General features: G+C 40.2%; 1 protein-coding gene across 4 annotated transcripts in view; it reads left to right on the top strand.

Annotated features, from left to right (window-relative positions):
- The first annotated feature begins 299 nt into the window (after positions 1-299).
- SNX1 (sorting nexin 1) overlaps positions 300-20,852 on the top strand; it is a 33,216-nt gene continuing 12,663 nt past the window's right edge. For 2 of the 4 annotated variants that reach the window (XR_011258211.1, XM_069596215.1), the window contains exons 1-4: positions 463-745; positions 13,205-13,316; positions 17,138-17,265; positions 17,807-17,873. Coding sequence is in view for 2 of the 4 variants with exons in the window: in XM_069596215.1 (XP_069452316.1) it covers positions 587-745; positions 13,205-13,316; positions 17,138-17,265; positions 17,807-17,873 (466 nt within the window). In the remaining 2 variants the exon portion in view is untranslated. Of the gene's footprint in view, positions 746-13,204; positions 13,317-17,137; positions 17,266-17,806; positions 17,874-20,852 lie in introns of all 4 variants that reach the window. The other 2 variants (XM_069596216.1, XR_011258212.1) reach the window with 2 other exon arrangements.

Genomic DNA, 20,852 nt, shown 5'->3' with positions numbered 1-20,852 from the left:
TCATGCTATCTAGGTTGGTCATAGCTTTTCTTCCAAGGAGGAAGCGTCTTTTAGTTTCACGGCTGCGGTCGCCATCTACAATGATTTTTGGAGCCCAAGAAAATAGTCTTTGACTGTTTCCATTGTTTTCCCATCTCTTTGCCATGAAGTGATGGGACCTGGATGCTATGATCTTAGTTTTTTGAATGCGGAGTTTTAAGCCAGCTTTTTCACTCTCCTCTTTCACTTTCATCAAGAAGCTCTAGTTCCTCTGCGTTTTCTGCCAAAAGGGTGGTGTCATCTGCATATCTGAGGTTATTGATATTTCTCCGGGCAATCTTGATTCCAGCCTACTTAAGTCCTTTTTTCCTGCTCCTCTGCCACCTGGTTAGAATCATCTAGGGCTCGGATTGGCTGGGCAGGAGCCGCCGGCCAGCCTCGCCCCGCCCCCAGTCTGAAGGCCTCGCCCCCGCGCCCCCCCACCTCCTCCCAGCGCGTCCCTCGGGGCTAGTGGCTGCCATCCCCCTTAGCTCCGCTGGAACGCTGTGCTCGCGGTCCTATCTCTCTATAAAGTTGTTGTTGCGGCTTCCGCCGCGGGTGGAGGAAGATGGCGTCGGGTGGTGGTGGCTGTAGCGCTTCGGAGAGACTCCCTCCGCCCTTCCCCGGCCTGGAGCCGGAGTCCAAGGGGGCGGTCGGGGGCTCAGAACCCGAAGCCGGGGACAGCGACACCGAGGGGGAGGATATTTTCACCCGCGCCGCGGCTGTCGTGAGTTCTCACCCTTCGGGGCAGGTGGGGGAGCGCCCCGAAAGGAAAGAGAGGCTAAGCGAGGGTCGGGGAGGCTGGGCAGAGCGGGCCTGGCAAGACCTTGCGTTGGTGACAGTAGTCGTGGCTTGGGTTCTAGATGAACACGGAGACGGAGGACCTTGGCTTCCCCACTTCTGGGCGGACAGTGAGAAGTGAGGGGTGTGGTGGCTTCTCAGCAGAGATCCCGGACAGCTAAGAGCTGCCAAGGCAGGCATTTGGCCCTGCCGTGTGGTGACCCCACGGACCCACGGGGCTGTTTTGCTGGTGGTTTCCTGCTCAGCTGATTTAATAGATCAAAATAAGGGAATGGGGTGCTGACTTTTCTTTCCCTTGCCTTACTGTACCAAGGATGGATGAATGGTGTTATCTGGAGTTGCCCAGGATAGTGACCTGTCCACAAATCCTTTCCTTAGCTCAGTTTGTTGTTCTTTAGTCGCCAAGTCGTGTCTGACTCTTTGAGACCCTATGAACTGTATCCAGCCAGGCTCCTCTGTCCATGGGATTTCCCAGGCAAGAATATTGGAGTGAGTTACTATTTCTTTCTCCAGGGGATCTTCCTGACCCAGGGATCAAACCCTCTTCTGCATTGTCAGGTGGATTCTTTACCCCTGAGGCATCAGGGAAGTCCCCTTTAGCTCATTGTGTGTGTTTGCGCTCAGTCCTTGACTCAGTAGTTACCAGTTATTACTAAAGGTCCTTCCTGGATATTTATCTATGAGAATTAGGTTGACTCCTTTGATCTCCAGGAAAATTTTGCCAGATGTTGGTTGAAAAAAAGGTCCTGCCACGTAAATCACTACATAGAGAGAGAAAGCTCTGTCTCTTGTAAAGGGATGTGTGTTTAAGTTCCTCACTGGGAGCAAATCTGTAAATGCAAGGAAGAAATGGTGTTTTTCATAGTAGTATCTGGGTGTTAGGTATTTGGAAAAACTAATCTTTATATGTGGAATGCGGAAATCAGTACAGTAATCAGTTCTGGAACCAGTGGAGATGTTTGGGTCTGTTTTATGAAGAATACTGACTCATATTGTTTGGTACAGTTAGTTCCATCCAGGTTGAAAACTTCTTCAGTGCTAGGAGTGAATTTAGGTGTTTTTTTTATCTTGGATATTTCTTATATTCATAGTAGCTACACAGTATGTGAATGAGTAAACAGCTTTAAATTCTTTATAGGCATGCATCTGAGAAATTTGAGGCTTGTCTCATGTTAGAAAAAGTTTGTTTCATCGCAGGACCTTCTGGGATAATTAAGAGGCTTCCCTCGTGGCTCAGAGGTTAAAACGTCTGCCTCCAATGTGGGAGACCTGGGTTTGATCCCTGGGTGGGAGAGACCCCCTGGAGAAGGAAATGGCACCCTACTCCAGTATTCTTGCCTGGAGAATCCCATGGACGGAGGAGCCTGGTAGGCTACAGTCCGCGGGGTCACAAAGAGTCGGACACGACTGAGCGACTTCACTTACTTACTTACATGCACTGATTTAGGAATTAAGTTCATAATCCCATCTAAAAAGTATTTGCTGATGCTAATATAACAACTCAAACTATCTAATGAAGTCTCTGTTATTCCAAGAAATAACCTTTGCTGCTAATTTAGTTGTTTTCTATCCCATTTAAAACAAATCTTTAGTCTATTCCTTTAGTAATTCTGTCATAAACCATGAAGAATTCTTTCATATCAGCCACTGTTGATAACTGCTGGGCTGGTAGATAAACTGAACATCTAAAAATTGATACTCTGGCCTTGAAAGTGATTGGTCACATAGGCAAATGATATTTATTTTTCAAAAAAGACCCTGGAAGGATGTAGTGTTATTTTTCTGAAGTTCTCTAAGTTCAAGAGATTGTTATTTGATTGATCTCACCAGGTTACTTCCCAGAGTTATTGATAGTTCTGTCTCCTAACACAGTGAAAATACTTTGCATAATTTTCATCTAAGGGAAGGAGGAGGGGGTCAGGGTGAACTTGTTCTACCACAGAAAGTCAAATTATATTTCATTTAGATTTTGATCCAGGAAAATTGAGTTGCTGAGGGACCTAAAATGCTACCTATAAATAATTTATTTTAGCAGCCTGTCCTGAAGTTAATCTTCAGGAATCCAAGACCCCAAGATTCCTCACCAGTTAGGGTGTTAAATAGTCATTAATACAGATTATATTATAATAAAGGCTTTACTTGTGAGCCAGTGTGAGGAGATGGATTGCAGTGCTTCTGTATCTTAAAATCATTGAAAAATAAACTAATAAAGTGGGCCTGAAGGCTGATTTAAGTCCAGACTCTGTTACTTGCTGGCTTAAACTTGCACAGGATACTTATTTACTCTGTACAGTTTTCTCATGTGTAAAATGTGAATAGTCAGAGTTTTTACCTCCACCATTATTATGAGGATTAAATTAGAATACCTGTAAAACACATAGAACAATTGAGCATTTTGTAAACTGGAATTACTTGAATTAAAAAACTCACAAAATCTAATAATGGATTAGAAAAGTTAATCCTAAAAATGATTAGTATCAAACTAGTAATAAGATTGATTTGATTAAAAGCCGTCAAAGTAGGCATATAATGACTTCAGTGGCATCTTGCTGATTTAAGTTTATCTTCATACTGTGTTTTATTACATGTTGGAGGCAAAGAAAGGAGCACTGAAGAATTGAGAAGCTGAGGCATGTAAATTTTAAAACTCATTTATGGTATGCATGTGATTTCCTGGACATTGATGTAACAGCTGCTGCTGTTAATCATCCCATCTGCTCTCTTTTAGAGCCCAAGAGGCTTTGTTAATTCAGTAATAAAAATATGGTTTGATTTATAACTGAAGGAGCTGCCCATGATATGCATTTTAGGATATCCAAATCATTTATTTGAATGGGAGGTGTGCAAGCTTAGTCGCTCAGTCATCTTTGGGACCCTTCAAACTGTAGCCCGCCAGGCCCCTCTGTCCGTGGGATTTTTTGGCGAATACTGGAGTGGGTATCTGTTTCTTCCTCCAGGGGATAGTCCCAACTAAGGGATGGAACTTGAGTCTCCTGTGTCTCCTGCATTGCAGAAGGATTCTTTACCCACTGAGCCATCTGGGAAGCCCATAGACTGGAGTTAAAAGAATTATTAAAACAAATCTGAAATCATTGTCTTAAACCTGAAAACCAGCTTGGGGAAGGTCTGATTCTTAAGAATACCTAAGGCCTTACCTTCTTTATGCCTCTTACTTTGTGGTCTTAGGAATAAAATGGTCTAAAATTCTAAATATGTTACCTGAGTCTTTGGACCTGAATCTAGATATGTATTGATTTAGTTAAAACTTTCTTAGTTCTAGAAAAGGGTTAATTTTTCCTTTAGTAAAAGAAGAGACTAAATTGGAGCCACCCTTTGGGTCTCCTAACTCTTAAAATTATTATATGGAAACACTAAATGGCATACATATTTTTACATCTCATTTGACCTCACTGGTCTTATTTGCATACGGCATCTGGTCCCATCATTTCATGGGAAATAGATGGGGAAACAGTGGAAACAGTGTCAGACTTTATTTTTTTGGGCTCCAAAATCACTGCAGATGGTGATTGCAGCCATGAAATTAAAAGACGCTTACTTCTTGGAAGGAAAGTTATGACCAACCTAGATAACATATTCAAAAGCAGAGACATTGTTTTGCCAACAAAGGTCCATCTAGTCAAGGCTATGGTTTTTCCAGTGGTCATGTATGGATGTGAGAGTTGGACTGTGAAGAAAGCTGAGCACCGAAGAATTGATGCTTTTGAACTATGGTGTTGAGAGTCCCTTGGACTGCAAGGAGATCCAACCAGTCCATTCTAAAAGAGATCAGTCCTGGGTATTCAATGAAAGAACTGATGCTAAAGCTGAAACTCCAATACTTTGGCCACCTGATGCGAAGAGTTGACTCCTTGGAAAAGACTCTGATGCTGGGAGGGATTTGGGGCAGGAGGAGAAGGGGACGACAGAGGATGAGATGGCTGGATGGCATCACCAACTCGATGGACATGAGTTTGAGTGAACTCTGGGAGTTGGTGATGGTCAGGGAGGCCTGGTGTGCTATGATTCATGGGGTTGCAAAGAGTCGGACATGACTGAGTGGCTGAACTGAAACCTGAATGATAAAATTGAAATAAGTTCTTTATCTGCCCTTCCAGAAGTTCTGATATGCCCATCTCTTTTTAGCAATATGTCAAGATCACCATTAGACTTGCCCTCCAAATAAGAGAACTATGAACAGCCTTGCTCATACTGAGAAAATGGAGGAAAACAGATTAATGATATCCTCCCTTCAAATGTTGGCAAATTTGGTGACTTCTTTGTTTGATGATTTATTACACCAGTTAGATTTTCCTCACCACTCTTACTCTTAAATTGAAACCCTCATAATTAGAGAAATGGCCAAAAAAAAAAAAAAAGAAATAGGATAAAGACAGAATAGCAAGAGATTCGAAAAGTCATATCTTAAAAAAGATTGCTTTTGGCTAATCAAGACTTATTTACATATTCCCACTGGTGTTTAAGACTAAAGAACAGTATCACTTGGCTTTTATTGGTAGTCAGAAGTCAAGGATAACAGCTAGCTTCTGATTGACAATGTTTTATGGGCTGCAGAGAATTGTATAAACCAAAGTTATATATTAACATTTAGACAAAATAGGACATGGTGTTTTTAGAATCCAGTCCTACCTGTATGATCAATATACATGTATCCCTGGGGGAATCATGGTATAAAACACAACAAAAATTTATCATTGTGACCATTTAAAATTGTATACTTTAGCAGTGTTAAGTGTACTCACATCTGTGTGAAACAGATCTCCTGTAGTTCTGAAATTCTGTACCTGTTAAGTAACAACACCCTTCACCCCTCTCCCCTCAGCCCCTGGTAACCCCATTCTCCTTTCTGTTTCTATGAATTAGACTGATGTAGATAACCTCATATAAGTGGAATCATACAGTATTTGTCTTTTTATTACTGCCTTATTTCACTTAGCACAGTATCCTCAGGATTCATCCATGTTGTAACATGTATCGTAATTTCCTTCCTTTTTTAAGGCTGAATAATATTCCATCAAATGTGTTTAACACATTTTTGTTTATCCAAACATCCCCTGGTGGACATGTGGGTTACTTCTACCTTTTGGCTCTTGTGAGTAGTGCTGCTGTGGGTGTACAGATACCTCTTTGAGACCCTGCTTTTGGTTCTTTCAGATATGTGTACTCAGAAGTGGGTTTGTTGGATCATAAAGTAGTTCTATTTTTAAGCTTTTGAGGAACCTCCATACTGTTTTCCATCGCAGTTGCACCATTTTACAATCTTGGCTCTTTTTTAAAACCAGATTATTTCCTTTAGAGTACTTATAGGATAACTTTTTTAGATCTGGATGTACTTTGGTAGATTCATTAAAAGCCCTAAGGAAATCGATAGTTTGGCTGGCAATATTTTAATTCTTCGTTTGCAAAGTATATGATGGCTATTCCCAAGGGTGTAACATGTCTTGAGTAAGTTTCTTGATGCTGTCTCTTCTCTATTCCTAATCAGACTTCTGAAAATTAATCTATACAACAGTATGTTTTAAAACAGATTTGTTGCTTTGTTGCTTTAGCTAATGGTATAGTCATTTATGACTAATATTAGTAAGTAGCCATGGGTAAGTGTCCATCTAGTGTGTGGTATTTTCTATAAACATGTTGTCTCAAACACTTTATTTTTGGAACTGACATCACATCAGGTGGTCAGCTCTGATCAAAAGATCAGAAGTCGAAATTACACATTTTCCACACAGGTCTGATACAGATGCCCCTCTTGGAAAATCAGTAACTGGTGTTATGGCTAAAGATTCATTTTAATGCTCAAATTGTAAACTTCTAGTAGGTTTCTGAAGTACATAGACTCATTGGTTTCAATCATAGACTAGTACTAGCAGTTAGCTTTCAAGATTATGGAGGAGAAGCTAACAAAAGTAGTTATAAAGTACTTTTGGAGGAAAGAGCATGAGAGAAGACTTTTGAAAATGACTAATAAGAACCCAGGATGGCAGAGGATGAAATGGTTGGATAATGTCACTGACTTGATGAACAAGAGTCTGAGCAAGCTCTGGGAGTTGGTGATGGACAGGGAACCCAGGCGTGCTGCAGTTCATGGGGTTGCAAAGAGTTGGACAGGACTGAGCCACCGAACTGAGTAAGAAACCAACTTAAAATTTATTTAAAATTAAGAGTTTAGGGCTTATGCAAGAAGCAACAAGGTTGCAATCTGACTTGTAGTTTCTGTAGGGAGTTGCTGCCCCTTTGCTTATTCAGATATCAAGGTAGTTCTAGTGTCTTGTCTTGGCGTCTTGCTGTTTGGTTGGTTGGCAGGGGAGAGAGGAAAAAGAGCACTCTAATTTCTCTCCTTTGGCCATCAAAGCTTCTCAGCCCTCTTTAGTAATTGCTGGCATAAGTAAATCATGATTTGTTTATAGTTACTAGAGCAAGTAGCCGTAAGTATCTCATTTCCGGGAAAAGCCTGTTGCTCAACTTTTTCTGGCTTATTTTTTTGCTTAGTCAAATGGACAGCTGGGGCTTCATTTTGCTTTCAGAGCAGATTTGAACTGGATTCGTTTTGCTTTTTCAGTTTAGAAGCTAATGTACCATTAGTACTCTGATCCTTCTGCAATTTTGGGCCCTTCTAAGTTATATTAGTTTGAGATTCCAAAAATTTGGTATGGAAGTTACACCAGAAGATTCAGTAGAATATCTGTAGCTATATTTTGTTATCTCATGGGTAACCTTTCACTTTGAGGTCTCCACTGCGCTTGCTCATGGTTTTCCTTAACTAGCTTAGTACCCAGCCTCAGACTTAGTTACCCTTCTCGCTTCCCTTTTACATTTTCATTAGTCTTAGAGGAACTAACTCAGAGGTTCTTTATCTTTTGTATGTCATGGACTCATCAGCAGTCAAGGAAGCCTATGGACCCATCTCAAAATAATGTTTTTAAACGTATAAAATACATAATATTACACAGGAAACCAATTATACTGAAATCTAATTATCAAAACATTAAAACAATTTTATATTAGTGACATATGCTTTTTTTAAAGTGCTTTAATTAATATCTAAGGATAGGTCTAATAACTGATTTTTAAATGAAATTTTGAGGTCTATAACTATAAGATCATATAAAAATATCTAATTTCTGTTAGTTATGCTCAGGTACTGCTGCTACTCATAATTTGTTGCCTATCTTTATAATTGAAGAAAATGCTGAATTTCAGTTAGAGGTTAATGAAAAATAAATTGTAATTTTATTCTCATTTTAATTCATAGACCCCCTCCTGAATTCTGTGACTCAGGGACCCCAGATAAGATTCCCTACTTTAATTCCTTAAATTATGAGATGGGGTAATACTGTGAAATCATTTGGGTTAGTTGGATATTCACCCAGTTTGTAGAATAAGATGCATCAAATCCAGTGGACACTAAATGTCCATTCTCTTAAGCACAGGCACTTTTAGTGTATCTGTGCCATTTTTGAAATGTGGTGTGGAAAGGAGTCGCTACTTGTGATAGGAATCATAACTGCCTCCTCCCCAACATGTCTACTCCTAGTCTCAGAACCTGTGAATGTTTTATATTACCAAGTAATTAAGGTTGCTAATAAGCTGATCTTGTGCTTGGTTACTTCAGACATGTCTAACTCTTTGGGACTCTGTGGACTATAGCTTGCCAGGTTCCTGTGTCCATGGGATTCTCCAGGCAAGAATAGTGGAGTGGATTGCCATGCCCTCCAGGGGATCTTCCCAGCCCGGGGATCTCTCCTGCACTGCTGGTGAATTCTTTACTGATGCTCCACCGGGGAAGCCCTGGCTGACATGAACACCGGGGAAGCCCTGGCTGACATGAACACCGGGGAAGCCCCGGCTAACATTAAGGGAAATTTTCCCAGATTATCTGAGTAAACCCAGTGCAACAATAGGATTCTTTAAAAATGGCAGAGACAGAGAGCGACTGCCTTCAGGCAAAAGGCACAGAGAGCTGTAGCATTTTTGCCTTTGGAAATGGAGGAAGCAGCCATCAACCCAGGAATATAGGCAGCTTCTAGAAGCTGGAAAAAGCAAGGAGACAGACTGTCCCCTCGAACCTCCAGAAAGGAATACAGCCCTGCTACCTTGATTTTAGCCCAGTGAGACCTGTATTGACTTCCACAGAACTAGGATAAATTTGCATTGTTTAATCTGTTCAGTGTGCAGTAACTTGTCACAGCCATGATAGAAAACTAATATACTACCTCCACTTAGCTCATTTCTCCCCAGAAGTAAATGTGGCAAAAGGAACAGTATCCATGATTCCAGGGTAATTTTTAAAGACTTAATGGCTGCCGTAGTTTCTGAGGTTGACTTATTCCTAGTTGTCCTTGTCACACCATTCTGTAGCTCCATCTTGCCTTAACTAAATTATCCTAATTTTTCCATTGGAAAGTGAATATATACCCTTGTTCTCCAGAAGTGCTGTTACCAGAGTTTTATTATATGGATTCATCCACTAAATGCTATTGAGAATTTCAACTATATGACCCTTCTGCAGTCCCTGGAATGTAAAGCAGCAGTTCTTCCTGGAGCAAAGAGCAGTTGAGCAACATGAGGAAGAATTACAACTAGTTAACATATTGAAGAATAGAGACATTACTTTGCCAACAAAGATCCGTCTAGTCAAGGCTATGGTTTTTCCACTGGTCATGTATGGATGTGAGAGTTGGACTGTAAAGAAAGCTGAGCGCCGAAGAATTGATGCTTTTGAACTGTGGTGTTGGAGAAGACTCTTGAGAGTCCCTTGGACTGCAAGGAGATCCAACCAGTCCATCCTAAAGGAGATCAGTCCTGGGTGTTCTTTGGAAGGAATGATGCTAAAGCTGAAACTCCAGTACTTTGGCCACCTCATGCGAAGAGTTGACTCATTGGAAAAGACTCTGATGCTGGGAGGGATTGGGGGCAGGAGAAGAAGGGGACGACAGAGGATGAGATGGCTGGATGGCATCACTGACTCGATGGACGTGAGTCTGAGTGAACTCCGGGAGATGGTGATGGACAGGGAGGCCTGGCATGCTGCAATTCATGGGGTTGCAAAGAGTCGGACACGACTGAGTGACTGAACTGAACTGAACCTGTACAGAGGAGACCTGGAATCACAGCAGTACTTGGCAGGAATGAATGACTGTGTCAGCTCTGAGGGACAGGAACCCACATCTGTCCTTCCCTGAACTAAGAAATTGTATTAGTAGCCTGAGCCTCATGGTTTAAAGCTGGTAATTGGCAAGGAATACCTGTTTTCTCTTAACAGAAGTGCTCTCTTGCTGGCAGATCTTTCTAGGGCCTCTCTGAGAATTAGGATTAGGCTGTCTTGTAATTATAAACAGAAGCACTTGAACTTTTTTAAACAGACTTATCAGTAGAACCACCTACCGGAGTTAACAGCCACAGAGTCAGCAACCATTGAATATTCTAGACTAGGATTCTGTCACTAAAAGAAAGAATGCTTCCTTTATTAAGAAAAAGAGGGGAGTGGTCAGGGTAAGTAGGCACATCCATTCTTTGGCTTTGTTAACTACATCATAAGCAAACTATATTCATCACAGAAAATAGTCTTATCTCTTGCCTAGAAATTTAACCCCCTTCTGAGTTTTGTGACTTATTGACTATTAAGAGATTTTATGGGTTATAAAGCAAGCCTTATTTTTAGTATTGATTTTGCCACTCTGTAATCATTGTGCCTCTGCCCCACAAAATGAGTCTGTGAATCTGTTCTGTTTTGTAAATAAGTTCATTTGTATCATATTTTTAGATTCCACATAGAAGTGATACTATGTTTGTCTTTGTCTATCTTACTTCACTTAGTATGAAGATCTGTAAGTCCATCCAATATGGTCAAGTATTCTTTTTATATATTTATCTCATCTTGTCTACCCATTTACTTGTTGATGGACATCTAGGTTGCTTCCATGTCTTGGCTATTGTATATAGTGCTGCTATGAACATTGAGGGGAGGGTGTATTTTCAAATTAGAGTTTTCTTTGGGTTTATGCCCAGGAGTGGGATTGCTGGATCGTATGGCAACTCTATTTTTAGTTTTTCTAGGAATCTCTGTACTGTTCTCCATAGTTGCTGCATCAATTTACATTCCCGCCAACGTTGTAGGAGGGTTCCATTTTCTCTACACCGCTCCAGATTTGTTCTTTGTAGACTCTTTCGTGATGGCCCTGTGAGTAGTGTGAGGCAATATCTCATAGTTTCGATTCACATTTTTCTAAAAATTAGTGACGTAGAGCACCTTTTCACGTGCTTGTTGGCAATCTGTATGTCGTTTTAGATCTTCTGCCCACTCTTTGATTGAGTTTCTTTAAAAAAATTTTTTTTTTTTTTTAATTTTTGGCTGCATCAAGTCTTAGCTGCAGTGATCGGGCTTCTCTCTAGTTGTGGCATGCTGACTTGTTGCCCTGCTGCATGTGGGATCTTGGGTCCCCAGCCAGGGATCGAACCCACATCCCCTGCACTGGAAGGCAGACTGTTAACCACTGGACCACCAGGAAAGTCCCAGGTTGCTTGTTTTTTGTTGTTGTTATTGAGTTGTATGAGCTATTTATATATTTTAGAAATTATGCCCTTGTTGGTCTAATCATTTGCAAATATTTTCTCCCAGACAGCTGTTCTACCATTACTCCAGAAATGTTCCTAATCTTTAAACTTCCAAGTTTAGATGGTAAATCAGAAATGGAAAGCTGATTTTATTCATCTCCATGTCACAAGAATGGGTTCTTCTAGGTGTTGTTTAAAAGGGGTAAAGTCTAACCAGTGCTTTTCCTCTTGCTTTAGTCTCTCTGGTGAGCTATTAGTAAATTACATTGACATACATATATTCTTAATGTATCCTGAGGTTTCGCCTCTCCTAGATCTCCATCTTGAGGCAACTGGTATTAGTGGAACTGAATTAAAAGAAGTCAGATGGGTTTTCATGAGATTCCCTTTACTCTACCAGAGCATGTATAGGACAGAAGTGTGTATGTAAGAAAGCAGTTGGCAACATAAGAGGCAGAAGGGAAGTGTGGGATTTGGTTTTGGTAGATGTCTGTGTCTCTGCAGTGATTTTTTTTGGTTGTCTTTAAGATTGTGGAAGCAGCTAGAAGAGAGAATCAGTGTCTCTAACAGAATTGGTAACATTTAAGCATATACAACTAAAAGCTCATTAAATTTTATTACTGTGAACAATTTGAGTAGAAATGTTGTTTGCTAGTATCGATCTATGTATTGGTTGCAGTTTCTTTCCCTGAGGGTGGCACTAATACTGGGATAGAGCTGTTGGCATGGCAAATTCAGAGCACCCAATAAATCTGTCATTTCACTTCATCTGGTCAGAAAGGGCCTGTTTCCAAGGAACAAACGCCCTCAGATTTGTTAAGGAAGTATTTCATAAAAGATCCCTCAAGTCAGGTCTTTTAACTGATTTGGCCTTGGGGTCTGACTTCAAAACTTTCTAGTATGACACCATGGCTTTTGAAGCCAGATTCCCAGCTTTTTGTTCATTTTCTACACAATCCAGCTTTGTTCACTCTGGTACCGGTCTGGGGCCTCACCCCACCCTTGTTTGTAGCTGATCACTGAGCTTTTGATAAAAGCCATGGACTGACTGTATTTTCACCATGTGCTCATTGGCTAAGTGTGGTTGGTTTTTCTTCTGCTAGCCTAACATGAGTGGTTGAAAATTGTTTCTCTATAAGTTAAGGATGAAAAGATGAGTTATATTTACAAATAACATTAGACGTAAAATGTTACACCTTCATACGCCTGTGAGGAGGGTTGGTAATGTCCACACAATTGGGCGTCAGTGAATGGTTCAGCTAAGGCCACAAAGTAAGTCAGGATCAGAGCTTGAATTCTGGACCTTAGTGTGATATCCTGGACACTAGATTGTGCCCCATCAGCATTTGAAAGAGTAAAAGTCATCAACTGAGGTTCTTTTGAAAATTGTCTGTGTATACACATACCCACATTGGCATCATGTGTCTTGGGGTAGGGCAGTTAAGCAGGGTTATAGTGTTAGAAATTAACACTAAAATTTTATGAGTTTATTTTAGCTGTGATCACTCAGGCCAGTTACATCACTAGTAACCATCTGCTGCTTATTGAACTAGCTGACTAGTGATCCTGTCTTCCCCTAAAAACCTGGCAGAGCAACTGAGGGATACATCAAAAGTCACTTTCTAGGTTTGTTTGTTTGGGGGGTTTTTTCGCCTATGGTGAACAGCTTGTAGGATTTTAGTTCACTGGTCAGGGATCAAACCCACATCCCCTGCAGTAGAAGCACAAAGTCTCAACCAGTAGACCACCAGGGAAGTCCTCTAGGCTTGTTTTTAATGGTACTATTTTATTCAAAGTATTTCTTTGTTTTCAGAGTAAGCCCCAGTCTCCAAAGAGAATTGCTTCCCTTCTTCCCATCAACAGTGGCTCCAAAGAAAATGGGATTCATGAGGAACAAGATCAAGAGCCACAGGATCTCTTTGCAGGCAAGTATAGACTCAAAACTTAAGCTGGGAATCTTCTAACTTGCTGAATTAAAGTAAAAAGTTGTGTATATATGAGAAAGACTCTTTGTAAGATATTATTGTGGAGGATTCCAAAGGCAGTACCTGTCATCAAGATACTTACAGGTTTAGTGAGTAAAACAAATATACAGTTACTTAATTAAGTGATGGGGACTTAGAGGGGTCTGAGAGGAGACGAATGCAGTGGTTTCAGACTTTTATGACAAAGATGCATAGTAAGAAATACACTTTCTGTCATAATTCAAAATATTTATATACATATAAAATGAAATCAAAAGTTTTCACGCATGACTTGCCCTTACTATTTTCCATACAATCTGAAATTTTCTATTGTTTCTCTTTTTTAAAAATACTGTTTGCAACCCACTAAATAGCTATCACGGTTCCCCAGTGAACAACAAGCTGCAGTTTGAAAAACATTAGGACTGAGTTTCTCAGTCTTGGTACTCTTAGCGTTTTGGGCCCAATAACTTTTTGTTGAGAGGGACTCCCTGTTCTCAACAAGGTATGGTCATCCCCCACCAACCTATCCCACTCAAAGACATTCAAAGACATTTGGCAATGGTTGGAGACGTCTTCGTTTGTCACACCTGGGAGTGCTGCTGGTTTCTGCTGGGTAGAGGCTGTGGATGCTTCTAAACACCCTGTAGTACACAGACAGCTGTTCAGCAAAAGAATTAACCAGCCCAGAATGTCGGTAGTGCCCTCAGTAATAAGCACTGGTCTACAATGATCTTGTAAGACTTTTTGAAAGAAGCAGGGTTTATGTTAGAAAAAAAGAAAGCGTGCAGATGTTTGGGCAGGGAGAATCGATAATATGGTGTGTTTAAGGGACAGTAAACTCAGCGGGCCAAAAGCAGGGGCTTCTTAGAGATACCGTGGAAGATAAGTCTGGAAATGTTTAAGAGGATTTTAGACAACAATAATAATTTGAATTTGAATTTTCATCCTAGTGTTAGTTTAGAGCCATTGGTTTAATTGAGTTTTGAGTAAGGAAAGTGAAATGGGCGAGTGATGAAAGACTGACCTGGTAGAATTATTATATAAAACGGATTGTGATGGACAAAGACTGGAGATGTCAGAAAGTGAAAGTGGTTCCATGTCCAACTTTTTGTGACCCCATGGACTAGTCCATGGAATTCTCCAGGCCAGAATACTGGAGTGGGTTAGCCTTTCCATTTTCCAGGGGATCTTCCCAACCCAGGGATTGAACCCAGGTCTCCTGCATTGCAGGTGGATTCTTTACCAGCTGAGCCACAAGGGAAGCCCAGAGATGTCAGAAGGCATCTTACAAATTAGTTCAAGGATGAAATGGTAAAGGTAATAGAAATAGGAAAGGAAAGATGAAAACTTTTCAAGAAGTGGAATCAACAAAATCTGGTATTGGTGATTACATGTAACAAGTGTACAAAAATGAAGATTAAAGACAAAGTCAAAAATTTCAAGCCCAAGGATTGGGAAGAAGATGGTACCATTTTGAGAACTACATTTTGCAGAAGAAAGTATCTTTGAGTTGGAGAGTGGGGAGAGTGAGTTTGGGTTTTAGATTTTTCAAGTTTTAAATGCAAAGGGAAATGCTCAGGAGGTGATTTGAACTATAGTAGTGTCCCTGGGGAAAGGAGTAGAACTGGACATATGGAAATCAGTCTCCTAGAGGTGGTGATTAAAGCTGCCATGTAAATGAGACCCTCAAAGGAGAGAATGACAAAGGAAAGAAAGAGATGAGAGGGCGGAGGGTAAGGTCTTGGGAAGACTCACATTTGAAGTCATTGGAAAATTAAGACATGAGAAGAGTTTAGAATAAAAAATATAAAGATTTCAAAAGTTTTCCGTTGCTTTCCTCTCTGAAACTTAAGTGCCTGTTATTTATTCTGCTAATGTTTATGTTTTAGATAAAATTTCTGGAGAAGAAATGGAAATAATAATCTAGTTATGGCACATTGCACAGAAGGTTTTTTTATCTTTGGGAACTTAACATTTGTATGATTTGCCCTTTAAGGAGACCTGAAATCTTGGTGTTGACTGAATTACTCCCATGGTTGGGTTTTATATACACAACCATGTAGAAGATCTTTGTTAGAGACATATTTATTTCTAATGAGGGTTCTGATTTACTTCATTCCCAGCTGTTTTCATAAGCGGCCAGTGCCTGCCTTCACTACTAAGAAAGGAACATAAGGTATCTATGGAAAGAAATACTTGCAGTGATACATTTAGTTGAGGATTCAAGTGGTTTCTCAGATGTGGAAGTTTAAATAAAATACTCTGTTATTTTCTACTTGATTAGTGGTGATCAGAATCTCTATGGTAGAATCCTGTGGCTTTGCTATTACTCTTACCTAGAGTCCAGAGAAAAGGGCGCTCCAGTGGTTAGGATTCTATGCTTTCACTGCAAGGACCCAGGTGCTATTCTTGAACAGAGAACTAGGATCTCAGAAGTTGCACAGCCAAAAAAAGAGAGAGAGAGAAAACCATTGTTGATATGTGTTGTCACATGATTTTCAATTAAAAATTGGCACCTCAGGCTTCCCTGGTGGTCCCGTGGTTGAGAATCTGCCTTGCAGTGCAGGGGACACCTGTTTGATGGGAAGATCCCACATGCCTCAGGGCAGCCAAGTCCATGCACTGCAGCGGCTGAGCCTGTGCTCTAGAGCCTGTGCACCTGGAGCCCTTGCTCTGCAGCGAGAAAAGCCGCTGCAGTGAGAAGCCCAGGCACCGCAACTAGAGAGCAGCCCCTCATTCTCTGCAACAGAGAAGCCCACATGGAGCAACAGAGACCCAGTGCAGTCAAAAATAAGGAAATAAAAACATTTCTTTAATGCACAGCTCTTCAAAAGTCTTTCAGTAGCATACTCTAATAAGCTTAAGGTTTTAGATGTTTAAGTTTTCTGTTCCATTTTCAGTCACATTTATTGGATTGCATAACTTATTTGTGTGGTGCCTGCATGATATGACTATCTTAAACATACTTTAGCTGGTTTCTTGCTTCAAATATCCTGTCATCTTAACATGTTCATTTTGCATGAATTTTTGTATGTATGTTTGCCTTTTTCCTGATAAGTAAAAGAATCCTAATATGATTCCAACAGTTTGGCAACCTTGTTTAGACATGATTAACTTTTAATGATTATGACATTGATCTAGGACTTGGTTATGCCTTATAGACCCCTCTCTCTGGTTTCATTTTTAGCTCCAAATGAAAGTCTAGAAAAGAAAAAGAATTTTCTCTCTTTGAATTCCCTAAGGCTAGAATTGGATACGTACTGACCAGGCCAAACCCAAATGGATATTTATAGTTTTCTTTATTAAAAAGAAAAAAAATCTGAGCTGTTTAGGTTTTGAACTTCTAGCTCCATTGCTTCAAGGTGAGAGTGCCTTCTTATCATTGGTATAAGTAATTTTAATGCCTAAAAATGGTACATAGTGTTCTTTTAAAAATCCTGTCTAGAACACGTAGTTGTTCTGTTTGCCCAGATAGACAAAGGCACTTCTTAAGCATGTGGTTTTGTTTTGTTTTGTTTTTTAACAATTTTAATCAAAAAAAATTTTTAGATATTACAGTCTTTTTAGTCCCCTTGAACAGTGTATATTAAACATAACTTAATCTTCACAAGATGATCTAAAATTGTAATTGTGAGCAATTCATAAACTATGGTAAAACAACAGTTAGATGTGGCAAATAGTGCTTTTCCCCAGTGTTACTGTGTTTGTCTTAGGTCCATTTATTTTAGCTTACAGTTTTTCTGACTCTTTCTTCATTATAAAATATCAACTATTTTTAGATGCCACAGTGGAGCTATCCCTGGACAGCACACAAAATAATCAGAAGAAGGTGCCAGCCAAAACACTCATTTCTCTTCCTCCACAGGAGGCCACAAATTCTTCTAAGCCCCAGCCAAGCTATGAGGAGGTGAGAATTTGTGCTATTGGTCTTCTTTTGGGTGTTTAGGACTGTGCTGCCAGTCTGAAGTTCAGTTGCTTGAGTTAATATTTATAACTCTTGAAGAAGACCTTTATGGTTAATGAACAGCCAGAATCCAGTAAAGGATTCTTTCCTGGGCAAAGTGTCTGTTACCCAGAGGATAGCACAGAGGCTTTCAGTGATCACTAGTGATATTTAGTGTCCAAAGCTCCTATATTCAAGAGTATAGTCTCTCCCCATTCCCTCTTTAGCCTGAAAGAGGCAAGTCTTCCAAAACCTAGTAATCATTCAGTATGATCAAAATAGCGTTTTAAGAGAATAGATGTAATGAAGACCTTGGATCAAGCACCAACTTAGAATCGTGGGAGTTGCTTCATTGAGATTGTTGGGAATGGACAGAGCTGAAGACTGATGTGTAGAAGGATATATCCTGGTATTATTATCTTGATGATGTAATAGTGATACAGAGTAAAATGAATAGCCTTTTTTGGGGGTATCTTACTCTCATTGCTTGTTTTCTCTTTAAAAGCTAGAGGAAGAAGAACAGGAAGACCAATTTGATTTGACAGTCGGTATAACTGATCCTGAGAAGATAGGTGAGTGTACTTGGGACTGCTATGATGTTCAGATGTGGCTGTGAGAAGCACAGTTAGCTGATTTCTAAATGGTTACCTCCAGAGCTGAACCAGCTGTGTGAAGGACTTCGTCGTCATCTTTCCTGTGAAACGATGCTCTTTGCTATGCTTCCAAGGCCAGAAGCAGCATTTAAGCTATTTATTTAGGCTTTTCTTGGCTTTAAGAAGAAAAATCAGAAAATTAAATACTATTCGAATCCCTTTTTAAAAACCCCACGTTGCCTTCTCCCCGAGTTGTGGAGACCATTTTATTCCCTCTTGAGATAAACTCCATGTAACCACCCTAAAAGCACATTTTAAAATTTGGAGATGCTGGATTTATTTTTCCCTTAGGACATTTGGATTTCTTGTTACATATCATTTATTATGTACTCTTGATATTCTAATAAAGTGAGGAAGTCTTCCACTCTCTCTCATAGGTAAAGATTAAAAAATGCAGGTTGAATTTTGATCAAATAGAAATTAGATTTTCATAACTTTGGCCAGAACATGGATTTTTAGGATATCCTTCCTGTGTCGCAAGTTTGTGAGACCTTTTAGTGAGCAGAGAGCAACAGGCCTCAACTTTCCTTGTTCTGGGTGTGGTCTCTGTGAGAAGAGGCTGCACAGAGCTTTTTCCTCCTATTAAGTAGGGGTGATATTTGTGTGGTTAAGAGGAAAAGTGTGGTTTCCAACCCTTTGTCTATTCTGAACTAGGAACAAGAGTTTATAAAAATCTGATTAGACTTTATGCCAAAATGGTTTGTTGTTAACTGTGGAGTTTTACTTTTCCTAGACTGGCGCACTGGTAGGGTGTTTCTGAGCATCCTATACAGTTCCCTCATCCGACAACAGAGTAAACTGAGAACCAATAAGTGAAATGTAGCTTTCCTGTCAGGTCACAACATATGGCCTTTGGTAGAACCTGGACCAAAACTTTGAATTACATGTTTAGAATTCTCTCTTACCTCTCTAATATTTATGAATATTCTACTGTAAGTACATTGATTTTAGGCTAGTTATTAGCTACTTTACATCCTTGGTAGAACAAAATAAATCATAAGTAAACACTGATTTAACGTTTTATAAGTCATGATGTTTGTACCAGGAGAGGGAGGGAATATGTTAGTTTCCTAGGACTTCTGTAATGAAGTATCACAAACAGTATGGCTTAAAACAACAGAAGTGTATTCCCTCAGCGTTCTGGGGGCTAGAAAACCTGCAAGCATGATGTCCATGAGGCCATGCTCCCTCTGAGGCACCAGGAAAGAACTGCTCAACCCTCTCCTAGCTTTTGGAGCCTCAGGCGTTCCTCAGCTGGTAGCTTCATCACTCCAACTCTGCCTTCACTGCCACGGGGCATCCTCCCGGGGTGTCTTCACATCATCTTTGCTTTCTGTGTGTCTGTCTCCGTGTCAAAATTTCCCTTTCTTAGGTGGCACCAATCATACCGAATTAAGGCCTACTATACTGACCTCTTTCTCCCTTAGTTACTTCTATAAAGATCCTATTTTCAAATAAGGTCACACTCTGATGTACCAGGGGTTAGGACGTCAATGTAATTTATTTAGGGGGACACAGTTCAGCCCATAACAATAATTTAAATGTCCCATGGATCAGATTTATTTAAACAAATCACTTTTGGTGATAAACCTTCATCCCCTTGCATCATCATCTAGATTCTTAGTCACATCGATGTCAAGAAACCAGCTGCTTAAAGCATTTTCATATTCATATTTCAAGATTCACATCAATCTTCATATAACAGCACCTTCTGTTTGTGTGGGCTGTTTATTCAACATGCACTTCTCATTCCCACAAACATTTAAATTAATTAGAATCTCACTTCTGCCAGGATATTGCTTTTTAGAGACTTGGCAATTTGCATGTATTATTTTCAGCTTCCTGAAATTACTTAGGAAATTAACGTAAATTTAAAACTGCTGCATTTCTAGAACATTTCCATATCTTACGAGGTCTGGACTGGCAAGTATGTCTGTCTGCTCAAACACTGCCTCAATAAAAACAGCTGGTAAGCAGGCAAAGTGTCTGAAGACCTCACTTTGCTATTGTGTCTTACACGCATTTGCACTTAGTCTTGCTTAATAAATGCAGGCACTAAATTATGGGAATGACCTTTTGGACATTTGACCGTAACTATCAAACTGTGAATAAAATTCTGAATACATTTTCTATAAAGTAAATTTAGATTTTTATTTTTCGTTTTATCAGTGATAAACGTCCTTAGTAGTATTAGGCAATACAGTTTAAGTGGTTTAGAAGAGAACTAACAGTAGTAATCAAGATAAAGTAATTTCTAAAGCTTACATTTTGTTTTATATGTTGCTCTTTTGGCAGGGCTTGACTGGGTAGAGAACATAAGCCCTCTCTTCCTGTACAGCCTCCAGCTTCTTGTACAGCCTCCAACTTCTCTGTGTAGTTTATAAAAGCAGTGATTCCCCGCCATCTTGGTCAGGCCAAATTGTAATATGTGACCCTGCAGGGGTAGAACTTGCCCTCATCCCAGGACCATTTCAGAGGCTTTGGCAGTTAGTCGTTGTTAACCTGCATTTTCCTGGAAGGTGTGGGAAGGGTCAGGGCGGAGAGGAAGGGAGTGAAACCAACCCAGCGCTCCAGAGGCCGGCACTGGACCTGTGTCTGTCTCAAGTCGCATGTGTGTCTTTTCACTACTCACGGAGTCGATGGTGCCTTTATGTTCCTAAGTGGTAGAGGTTAGGACAGTACCACAGAGAAAAACAATTGCTTGAAGCCCAAATTATGTAACAGTCAAAGGCTTTTTCAGATAAATGATTCCTTCAGGAAAGAGGTTTGTGTGACATCAGGCAGCCCAAGTGTCTTCCTGCCAGGCCCTTTGCTCTAGGAGAACATGCTAGATGAGAGGGGTCAGTGTGGGTGGAGGGGCTGGGACAGTATTTCTGAAAGAGCAAAGGGAGCCTAGAG

This window comes from Ovis canadensis, chromosome 7 (assembly GCF_042477335.2).
Source record: "Ovis canadensis isolate MfBH-ARS-UI-01 breed Bighorn chromosome 7, ARS-UI_OviCan_v2, whole genome shotgun sequence".
In the NCBI taxonomy this organism is placed as follows: domain Eukaryota; kingdom Metazoa; phylum Chordata; class Mammalia; order Artiodactyla; family Bovidae; genus Ovis; species Ovis canadensis.
This window is presented reverse-complemented; position numbering and strand designations above follow the sequence as displayed.